The sequence below is a fragment of the Micropterus salmoides genome, unplaced genomic scaffold (assembly GCF_014851395.1).
Source record: "Micropterus salmoides isolate LMB-PRFRI ecotype aquatic unplaced genomic scaffold, ASM1485139v1 Ms_hic_scaffold_15, whole genome shotgun sequence".
Taxonomy (NCBI): domain Eukaryota; kingdom Metazoa; phylum Chordata; class Actinopteri; order Centrarchiformes; family Centrarchidae; genus Micropterus; species Micropterus salmoides.
In genome coordinates, this window is record NW_024040596.1 from 9,459,636 (window position 1) to 9,471,772 (window position 12,137).

Genomic DNA, 12,137 nt, shown 5'->3' on the forward strand with positions numbered 1-12,137 from the left:
AAATTGAATACCTCTACTGTGTCACAACAAATTTACTTGTGACTAGTTTAAAAAGCTTTCTCTATGATCTTGCAGACTGCAGCAGACCAGACAAACACAATAAACCAACTGAATAACATAGCATTGTTTGGATTTATGGATTTGCATGTTATGTCTAAGGACCTGCTGTAAACCAAACAGTAAAGGCTGGACAGCTAAACAATGAGCTAATCTCGCTATAAAGCTCTGTATAGCTGAAAAGAGCTGCAGATTCAGGTGATAATTCTCTCTAGGTTCATCACAACGAGCAACCCATTTCACCTTACACACTGTCATTTGATCCAGAGTTATTGTAAAAAAGAATCGATTGTAGCCGCTTTAAGACACATTAATAATAGCTTTGCTTGTCCAATTGTGAGCCTGCAGCAAAGAGACAGATTACTTCCTTGATCCTAATCCATGAATCAGCGAAAGAACTGATGAAATGAACAGAGCAATAAAGGCCAAAAAATGGAAGCATCATATTTAATGCTTTTTTGTAAGCTATTATTTCCTGTAACCTCCTCCTTGGATGTTTTATTTCCTGTGCAATACAAATAAGTTTGAACTTCTTTATTTCATGTGCCCAACTCTTATCTGCACTATCGATCAATTACCAACATGCATTGTGTACTAATGTAAATTCCTTTTTCATCTGAGCTGACAGTGACATTCCTGCAGCCTTCATATTGTAGGTCTCCTTATCATTTCGAGTCTATGAGAAAGTAGAGATGCATGTATCTTTGTAGGGAGCTGTGGTAAGTGGCTGACCAGGGTGAGATAGTGTTTGGCTGGTTTTGTGGTTTGGCTGGCCTTTTGCCTTGGAAAGCACTTCTAAGCAATTCCCAAACAGCACAAATCCTCCCCAAACCCAGGGACCTTAGTGGATGTGCGTGTGTGGGTGTCTGTGTATAGATGTGTACGAGTCTGTGTGCAAGGGGTTGAAGGGATTACAGTGGAGCTTTCACACTCAGCGGAGAAAGGGATGGATCTGCTTCCTCCATGGCCCCTCCAATCCCTGACCACAGCCCAGGGATCAGTGGGTTGCTCAGCCACACTGAATCCACAGCTTTAAACTCCCCCAATGCCGGACCGAAGTCCTCTGTACCTCTGACCTTTACTGCTGTTTCCCTTTCCCTCTCACTCATCTTTTTCATCCTTTTGGTGAGTCTCACCAGCATTTCTGTTCCTCTCCTCCTCTCTCTCAGCGGTTGGCTTTTGATGTGAGAAAACAGTCAGGGAGCAGGTGAAAGGGCAACAATTTTAACAGATATAATGGAAAACAAACTCAGAATTTCCTCAGTGGAGCAGGACTTAAATTGAGAAGTCAATACTGAAGTGTGTAGTAGTGTTGAGGTTAGAGAACCAGGCTTGTGAGGGGCATATTTGTGGTAACAACATGAACATGTCTCTTCCATTCTGTAAGAACGATCACTGAGATGCCTCAGAGAAAATCACTTCAAGGAATAGTTCATCCTAAAGTGAAAATATACGTTTCATTTCATTACTCATTACTTGTTAGGTGGAACAACAGCAATGTTTCCATATTTGCAGTGCTTTCAGTGAGTTAGCTAATACAGTTGTGTCAGCCGACTTAGCCAGGAACTCTTTCTTAATATTTCCAAAAAGACAAAGAAGTGACAAATTTCCAAATAACTTGTGCAGGATAATCTAGTTGTTTGCATTAACGGTCAAAATAAAGTCCTCTGAGTGTTTGAGTCAGTATCTCCTAATTTTTCTCACAATGATTGATGTACAATGTTCCAACAGTCACTCTACAGTAGCAAATAGCTACAGCCTTCATATACCTTCAGAAGAATTGTATGCTTGAGCCTGATGTAGTGAGTATATGTAGCTTTATGGAGCTAGCGTTATCTTGTAAATGTACCGAGGTGAGCAAGAGCTGCTACACAAACACACACAAGCACACGCTGATCATACATACAGTCGGTTGATAACTAGCTTTACAGCAAATATCTGTAGAGTCAGCCCATTAGTTGTTTTGGGTGAATTAATAGGCAAATAATTAAAAGTCTTGCCCACTTTCTTGTGTACTGCTTGAGTATTTCTTTGTTTGGGGCATTTGGGTCAACCTTCATCAGATATGTGGGCAAACATCACAGAGAGGAGACGTTTTGTACCAGATTAAGCTAGTAGCTACCAGTCCCTGGGTATGGCTCATGATGACCTCAGCATTTCTAATATCCTGGTTAAGGTCCTAACTGTAACATGCCAACAGGACAAACCATAATTACTGTTACTTACTACTACCACCATAGTAGACAAACTCTTGTGTTTCATACCAATGAAGCTACTTTGAGGGATCAAACTAATTAAGAAAATCAAACTGATCTCTTCTTCTCTTTCACTTCTTTTATGAAATCACCAAAAAGCTACTTTGTGTCAGTCTCCATTTCCGTCAAATCTGACTATAAGTGTCTTGAATATGAAGTACGTTGTGTTTAAGACTTGCACACTTGGCAGCAGAAGCTTTTCGGATTAAGACTCGAGAGCTTTTTGATTGAGGACGGAGAGTGAGTCAGAGATAATGAGGTAATTGTGCAGTTGTGGAGCTACTTTATGGTTATTTTTGTATGTCTAAAGAACATTTTCCGGGCTGGGTCACATGTTTCAACAAGTAAGCAACAGATGTGATGACTACAGTACTCACATCCTGATTGGACATCTCCCAGTATGGTCGCTCCCCATATGACATCACTTCCCACATGACAATGCCATAACTCCATGCATCACTGGCCGATGAGAATTTCCTGTATGAGATGGCCTCAGGAGCCGTCCATCGGATGGGGATCTTGCCACCCTGTTCACACACACACATGCAAAGTATAAAATAAAGACACACACATACACACACAAAAGTATCAGCATATATTAAGTACATCTTGAAACCAAAAGGTAAAAACTCTTCATCAGACATCAGAACACTTACATGTGTTCATAAATGGTTCTCCAACCCTAAAAAAATCTGAATTTCATCTGAAAATCACCATTTCTGCATTTATCACCTCAAGTTTCCATCTCACCTCACCTACCCCTTCACTTCCCTTCTGTGGATTTTGACACACAGTCTTGTGGAGCAGAAAGCTAGACTTGAAACCAAAAACACAGCATTCCCTTCACAAAATAACCTCAATACAAACCAGGAAATGGAGGTCACTGTGGGCTCAGACAGATTTACAGAGCACCGTCTTTTCAGCACAAGACTTGTTGAAGTTTAGCTTTTGCAATCTAAGGCATTTTCCACTGGCCTAAGGAGAGAAGTCTAAAAAAAGTCTAAAAATTTCATCAGCTCAAGTAGGAGTAGGGTGACGCATCAGTTTGCTAGTGTCAAGCTTACGTAGATAGCATCAGTGTGTAAATACAATCTTTGAATAAAAAATACAAGTGTCCCAAATTCCAAATGCCTTATCAAAGACTTTTCCACGCTGGCAAAACCCATATCGCAGCCAGGGAAAATGTCAAACTATTCTTTTGAGAATAAAAATGATCAGACACAACAACAGCAGGTATTGGCAGAAAATCAAAGTTAAGTCCATACGAGTCCCGTCTCCAGTTTCAGTGCTGGTGTGATGTTTAGATTTTAGATGACAGCAGAGTTTTCAGGGTACTGTGTGCAGATGCCTGCTCACGCATGAAATGCGACTGTTTCTTGTTATGCGGTGATACAGGGAGGATCAGCCACAGAACAGCTGGTAGGGAGTGTCTTGTAAACTCTCAGTACATCTCTGTAAATTGATTTGCTGTTTGCTTAGTTTCTCTACTCCTGTGCCTTTCATAGTTCAAAACTTCCAACTCTACTTCTAATGAGGTTCTCTCACAAAGCCGAGTACAGACCAGGAGAAGTCAGCCAACTGCCAGTGAACATGACAGAACTGAGAAAAACCTGCATCCTTGTTATTACTGCTGTGGTGCTGTAAATATTAATAAAGCTGACATATGTATTGTTTTTCAGATCAATGTATTGTTCTGATATGCTATCTGCATGGTGGCTTATTGTAAAAGATAATATGGTTGGAGTCTCCCTCTATGCTGCTGTTGAGAGTGAGATAGTGTGCTGGAACAAGGAGAGAAGATCTAACAAGTGCTACAATAAATACTTAATTATCTTTGCTAAAGACATGAGGACAACATATATTATATCCTTATGGAAACCATCTTTGGCTTTAGAAGACCACTTCAGATGCATTTTTCAAGAGAGGGAATTAAAAACCTTTCCCGTCATTAAACACAAATGCAGCCCCGAATAAAAGTAATAAAAACCTCTCAAAAACACTTTCCAACAGTGAGAGGCATATATGTTCATTACCAGAGATGTTCCGCACGTCATTATTTGTACTTGTATGTGTCTATTTATAGAGGTAAAACATGCAAAACATGCTTATGAGTGAAGAAGGACAACAGTTATCTTTTGGTGTATGTTCAGGGACATCTCTGCCTTCTACCCCTGAATCCCCAATAAAAAGTATTTCTAATAAGATTCAAGCTCAGGAACTAGACTCGAGTTGAGATGTCACTGTTGTCCGAAGGGTGTTAAAGTCCAGTACCAAACTGCTGATACAAAATCTTAATATCTGACCATTTTCACAACTGATAATGCAACATTTCCTTCCACATCCTTGTCACGGTGAAAATAAAACCAAACCAAACAAAGTGGCACAATTGAATGTCTCCATCCATCCGGGTTGATAATAAATAAAACTAATAGTATTACATCCATCATATCTGACCCAAAATGTCACTCATAGGTTACACGAGATTAATTAACTTAACCTCAGCTTGGAACCTGTGCTGTAAGGATACAATTAGCTGTGAAATAGAAGTTGTGCCAACAAGCTTTGATAAAACCTGTAATAAATTAGTAGCAGCTGCTTGTTTTTAAAAGGTTGAGTTATGTGTACCGTTGTTGTGTAAGCCGCCTCCGGGTCATCTTCTAGGACTCGGGACAGGCCAAAGTCTGACACTTTACACACCAGGTTGCTGTTGACCAGGATGTTCCGAGCTGCCAGGTCTCGGTGAACGTAGCCCATGTCGGACAGATACTTCATGCCCGAGGCGATGCCACGCAGCATGCCAACCAGCTGGATGACAGTGAAGTGACCATCATGTTGCTGAAGGGGAGAGCAGGATACAGTGAAAACTTGACTGACGGATGAGCCATTGCAAAACCCAGAGGCAGCACAGACAATGATAGAGAAAAGGAAGGTCGATAAAGATGAATGGCAAAAACAAAAAGACAAAGGAATTACACTGACAATAGTAGTTTAAATAATAGTTAATAATAATAGTTTTTATTTTTTATATGTTTAGAATTAATACTGGCACCTCAACACTCACCCTCAGAAAGGAGTCCAGCGATCCATTTTCCATGTACTCCACCACAATCATCACAGGCCTGCCTACAAACACAAAAACACACTCTTTATTTTCTCCAAAAATCATTGCTTTGCTATAACAGATTTATTTTGCTTGTAAGGACAGTCTACAGTGTAGGGTGGAAGAAAAGGCAGAAGAAATGCAACAGAACTGCAATAAGACTTCCAGGTATGACACTTTTGTGTCCCAAATACACATTAACAAAACCAAGCCAGTCTTCTTTTCAGAGGTATGCCCTGCTTTTCTGTTTGCAGGGACTTAAAGAAGTAGTGGTTCGTGTGTGTGTGTGTGTGTACAGACTAATGCATGACTAATGCCATCATAGATCACAGATCACGTTAATGAATATAGTCTGTGCGGGACAGTTAACAGCTCATAAGATTGTATGTAGATGTTAGTCTGTGCTTACAGGTTTTAAGGTAAATCCAGAGGCGTGCGACCTCTGTATATAGCAACCGTAAGTCGCATTGGATAAAAGCGTCAGCTGACCCCACAAGTGTTCACTGACCTTCTAGTCTGTTTCTCACATGTAACTGTCCTGAGACAACCGTTAGACTGATAAGGTAGTAGCTACAAGAATGTGTACAAGAGCTCACTGGCTCCACAGATTAGAGTACAACTTGGAATCACGGATAGAATAAATTCCAATATGACGAAGCATCTAAACATCTAAACATGTTCTAGGTTAAGGCCAGCTGAAGATGACCTAATAGGGAAACCTACAGGCACTAGGTGGAAGACAGAAACGTAAAAGGGACCAAAAGATGTTATCCTTCAGATTTGGTGTTGGTATTTGACGTGTTCACATGCTGTATGCAGGCACTGTATCTCCTCAGCCGGCTTCAATAAACCATGCTATGTTAAGTCTTCATCAGTCTCCAAAACTTCTTCACACCTGAATCTGGCTCACAATATTTCTTCAACACCACTCCTATTAGATTTGAAAAATGCTGAATGAATCTGTCGTGATTTTCAACAAAATAGACACATATTTGGCAATTAAACGCCCTAATTCACAAATGCCTCTGCATCTATTACCATTTATTATGTAAGCATCTAAGCTTGCTTGTGCATACAGATAGGATATAGGATAGCATGTAGCAAAGCACGATCAATTATTGCATGTACGTCATCAAACTATTAGTTAAGAAACACTGGTCCCAAAATTGTCTACTGATGAACCGCAAGATTACATTCAGAGTCATGTCGAGGACACATTAGGCTCTGTTCAACACTGGCTGACAAAATCACAGAGTGTGTGTGTGTGTGTGTGTGTGTGCGTGCAACTGCCTGTCTAAGATAGAGAAAAGGGAAGAGAGGGCCGAGGAAACACACAGACCATTAGCATTTGATTGATGCATCGAGCTAAGATGCTCAGTTCATAAAACATCTCCATCTCAATGTGTCTAACCTACCGAACGGGACCTGTTCAGTATTCGGTCCATGTATGACACAAGACATTAGTTAGAAACAGGTATAGGCACAATCTCTCTTTCCAAATGTTGCAGTTTCCCCACAGAGGATCCCTACAGTGCTACAGATTGACTGGTTTACTGCTGGGCAGCAGTTGTCCAGGCCTGTTACTGTGGTGAAGTAACACCATGATATCACACCTCCGATTCAAGACTGCTTTTTTCCTCACATGGGAACGTGAACTATCACACAAGATTGGGCATCGCTCAACTTATAATGTCAATGAAAAGACTTGTAAAGGGGTTCCATACATATGAATAGCTTTATAGGATGCAGAATGTTTTGTGGTTCATAATTGTTGCGGAAATGATTGTGAGGCAGGTGTCAATCGTGTGGAAGAAGGTCTCAGAAACTCATGACGGCTTACACAGCATGTTTAATGAAGCTCGGCTGAGGGGATCATGGCATCAGCAGAGTGTCAACACAATGCATGGCCAACCAACTCTGAAGAATCCTTCTTGGTCCACATTATTATCTCTCTCCTATCCCAAAGCGTCTATGGTCTGTCCCTACAAGGTCATCTTTAACTGGCCTAAAGCTGTACAGCCAATCTGCCGGATGTTTAGACTCAAATGCATTACCTAAGTCACGTTGAAAATCTAGAGGTCTCATGTATGGCATTACAAGTGGAGACAGTGAGTCTGTAAACATACAAGACACTGTTATCTTCTAGCCTTGAGACTGAACTACAGTGTCCCCCTATCAGCCCAGCTGTCGCCACACTGTCAGGGAGAGAGACAGAGGCAAAGAGCTATGTCAAAGAAGTCAAGAATCTGTCTACTTCTGCGGTCTGCTAGCAACCCAGAGCGTGACCTGTATTTGACCCATACCTCACCTGTTCCCGAATGAATCCCAATGAGAAAATCTCCCACAATAATCATAACGCAAGAGCGCAATGCAGAACAACAGTGTCACTTTCTAGAGTTAAGGCATTTGATTTAAATGACACCAATCAAATGCCACAAAGACATATTACACAGCTTGTGACATGTCGCAACAAGTCTAAATGACATCTGTCACCACAGCGTCACCCCCCTCAAAAAGATGTTTTTAAAATTGCTGTGACAGACAGGCAATAACAACCACAACATTAATGGTGTGAAAGTGTCTGAGGTACTCAACGTCTCATTAGAGAGACAGGAGACAGCAGGTGAGCTTCAGCAAGGCTTCTGGCATGGACACATTATCTGTTTTCAGCTGAATGAACAAGTGGAACTATAAATTAAGAAACTCTTCATTGTAATTTTCTGAGCTATTTGTTGTGGTTGCAAAACAGATTCACAAAGCCCCTGTTTATTTGACTAAAAATGCACCGTGCAGAGTAAGGTAATGTTTGGGACATTTGGAATGATCTCATTTACTGCATTGGAGACAGTTCCAGATGCTCACCAGTGAAGTTCAGTTTGTGCACGATGCTCTTTATCGGCGGTGGGGAAGTGTTGTTTCCAAAACAGCCACTTAGTCCTCATTGTTAAAGCCTTTTCTCTTGTGTAAGGAAAACATACTGCACCAAAACACTTCCTCTGTCCATAATGCAACAGAATTATATAAAAAGATGGTGTAAGCCATGGTCTTCTGGATACCAAAATATAATTGTTCCACTGGATTGCCAAGTATTCATCTCTTACTGCATGTTTCACTTGCTCTTGTGTGATTTTTATTTTTTGGAAGGGACTTTAATGTTGGAAATGGGCATTTACATTTTGATCTCTTGCAGTTATGGAACAAAAGTTATGAACAAGTATATTGTGGCATTCAGAAGGTGATGCAGCAGCTCCAAACAATCCTTGATATAAAACCGAGAAATATTGATTGTCAATTAACATTCAGCTGGAATACTTTTAACATTAAATAATCTAACCCCTTCAAGCTCATCATCAACATGGGAGTGATCAACCCTACATTCCTGTCACCAGGCACAGTGGGTTTATGGATGGATAGATGGATGTGCAGTGCCTTTCTTACTTCAGACCAAACAGTTTAAAAAAACAAAAAAACATCTAATCATCATTATAGCCTTAAATTTGCATATAGTTTCTGCCAACACCAGTCCAGCCGGGATAGACAGCAAATTATTTGATCAAGCTTGGCTTTCCTGAGCTAATTAGCAATGTTTGGATACAATATATAGTTATCCAGTGCAGCGCCTGAACAAAAATGCACCTGCTATGTGTCACCTTGTTATTTCAGAGCAGGTATAGCAGTCGGTCACAGCACAATACTCTCCATAATTAGTCTCTGAAGAACAACAACAGATGTAAAAATGTGAAAGACAAACAGACAGAAAATGGATCCTCAGAATGAATGTCTTTCTTTATATGATGCCCCTTGCCAAGCACAAATGGCTTATGATTGCATGATTTGGTGTTTTAGAGTATTATGTGTGTATGTTTGTATGTGTGTGCATGCACAATTGGATAAGTGGAAAGAATAGGAAATGGTTTGCTCAGAAAACTCCCTCTCTATTGAATAAATGAAGATGATTAAGAACCAATTAAACCTTTCTTCTTAAGTTAGATTCAATCCATTTTATTGAATATATTTCAGGCTTTTATGTTTTCGCGTTTCCTGTGATATCAACTGGTGAAAACAAGTTCCATATTGAAATATTAGTGTAACAAAATATGATTCAGAGGGTGGTGATGGTATAGTGGATAAGATACATGCCTTTGGTGTGGAAGCGTGCAACCTCTGACATGTATAGCAATTGTAAGTTGCTTTGGATAAAACGTGTCAGCTAAATGAATAAATGTAAGAAAACATCTGTATGGGTTGATTGTGCAGCAGCCCACATTTACGTTTATTGTTAGGGGGAGATCTCTAGTGGCCATATTATGGTAGCAAAGGAAGAAATCAGATGATGTAGTATAAAGATCCGCATAACCACCTGGGGGTTGGTGTGGATGGAAGGAGTCAAACAAACAGGACTTTCACTCAAGAGACAGAGGTTTGATTCCAGTGTGAAAGAAGGTCAAAATTCACCGATTTAAGTTTTAAATTAAATAACAAGCGGTTGTGTGACGGTCAAATATATTGATTCACTGTGTTACAGCCGCCGTTTTGGCCGCTAGTAAAAGTTACTTCAAAGCGCTGAGTACTTCCGGTCGGCTCGGAGGCATTGTGAGGCTACCCAGCCGACCAATCACAGTGCTTATGGTCCGCGTCGACTTGACGTGTAGTTACATTTTTGAGGAGGTGCACGTCAGGCGACGGCGTAGCCTCTGCGTAGCCCCTTAGCCTACGCTGTCGATTTGACGCAGAAGTATAAATGACCCTTTAGGCTACGTCATGTGAGTTTCACAATGTTAACCACATGTTTAACGTCATGTGACTTACTTAATGTACTTAAGGGCTGGTTTCACCTGTCGCTGTATTTTCCGTCTTGGGGAACAGTCATATGCGGTATATTGTTTTGAGGCAATTGACAAGCTATATTAACTATTTGTACTTATTTTGTTGTTTAGGTATGAGGACGTTTTGCTATATTTTGGCTGTGGAGTAATATCAACAGCTGTGAAAAAACTCAAGAAGACGGTGTTGTTGACCTCTCATGAGATGAAAGGTCTGTCATGGGCACAGTGACTCAAAATGTTTGAATTCCTTTTCTTATAAGAGAAATAATCTGTGGAAGGATTTGTTCATAGCTTCAGAGACTACAGTAAAATCTATCGGTGCAAAATATCAGCAATCAGCAGCTTCAATGCACTAATGGCAGTATTGGCCTTTAAATACCCTTATCTGTTGAATCCTTGTCAGCAGGGTCATCGCTGAGGAGTGTCCTTTATCTACATTGAGGGAGGGGTTGAAAGTCTTCAGGGGACACATTTATATTCACAGCAATGTCTCAGTTTATACACCCCCTGTAAAAACAACCATATGTTGCGCTGGGTGAGCCCTGTAAAACAGAGCTCGTTAACAAGTCCACACCTTTTGTAGATAAACCATATTCCTGCACAAAACACGAGCATTAGAATTTACACGATCATGCGCACACACGCTCACACTAACTATGGGTTTGTAGAGGAGAATGCATACTCTACACAAGGCATGAACACAAAACAAAACTATGTGTATGAACTGAACCGAGTCTGTTTACTTATCGTCTAAATACTAAGGAAAACACAACTTGTTTTTTCGTACCTAAAGACGAGACTGCTGCAACCTTAAAAATAGTTTTTATTGCAATTTACAATTCAAACAACCAAAGGCAGACATTTATCCATCAGACTGTGTGATGGGTAAAGAGATAGCAATTTCAAATGCTCTTGTTACATTTTCTTTTTGCTTTTAAGCGAAGCGCTTAATGTGAGTGCAGCATCTGGGTCGCCTGCAGACAACAAAACTGAAGTGAGTATTTTTTGATGTATTATTTGAAACATAACAACAGAGTTGCAAATGTTTATATAACACATTGTTCTTATCTACACGGGAGAATGCACCGCATGTATGGCAGTGACTAGATGACATTGTGAGGTAGTGACAGTGGTTGTTTCTCATGTTTATAACCACACTGTGACTGAACATATCTGTATTCAGGACTCACTTGAAGAATGGATTTTTCTGGCCAGCATGAGCATAGCCTTAGAGTTCCATCTCTAAATAATTTTATCCTGTAAAACCAAAATTTTAAAATAGAGTCTGACTCATAGAAGAGTTAAAAATAGCTTTGTTTATCAGTGGTATTAATAACTTACACAGCATTAGCAGGCAGGTCGATAAATTAGTGCCACAGGAAATGTATTACATCTCCAACCTGAATTAAATGACATCTCCCATAATCCTACTTACTTTTGGTGACCACGCCCTCCAGCCTGATGATGTTGGGGTGGTCAAACTGGCCCATGATTGACGCCTCGCGCAAGAAGTCCCGCCTCTGACGCTCTACATAGCCACCTTTCAGTGTCTTTATCGCCACAGCGATCTCCTTCTTACCCGGTGTTCTCAGGCGACCGCTGCACACCTCGCCAAACTCACCTAAAGAACACACGCACACACACACGCACACACACACAGTAAGGCATCTATCACCAAACTCCCCACAATCAGCAGGCATGGTATGCCACCTGGGGGCAGTGTTGCAGTTCTCAGTTAAACTCCAGCATTACTGCTTCTTCTTCTGTTTAGTTAAACTTGAAATTCTCTCTTTCACCTTCTTAAAAAAGCCTTGAATCTAATCTTACACTTTCTTTTGTTCTCTAAACCTGTTAAAGCTTTAATATTCCTACAGTATGCAGAGAAAATGACAGTGAGAC

At 40.5% G+C, this 12,137-nt stretch overlaps 1 protein-coding gene across 2 annotated transcripts in view; it reads right to left on the reverse strand.

Moving 5' to 3' along the window:
- The window catches only part of LOC119903932 (ephrin type-A receptor 6-like), a 189,507-nt gene that overhangs the window by 5,208 nt on the left and 172,162 nt on the right, over positions 1–12,137 (reverse strand). The window contains exons 11-14 of one of the 2 annotated variants that reach the window (XM_038720243.1): positions 11,674–11,859; positions 5,374–5,435; positions 4,938–5,147; positions 2,690–2,839 (exon numbers count right to left, since the gene is read on the reverse strand). In XM_038720243.1, the coding sequence (XP_038576171.1) occupies positions 2,690–2,839; positions 4,938–5,147; positions 5,374–5,435; positions 11,674–11,859 (608 nt within the window). Of the gene's footprint in view, positions 1–2,689; positions 2,840–4,937; positions 5,148–5,373; positions 5,436–11,058; positions 11,213–11,673; positions 11,860–12,137 lie in introns of those variants that run through there. The other variant, XM_038720244.1, reaches the window with a different exon arrangement.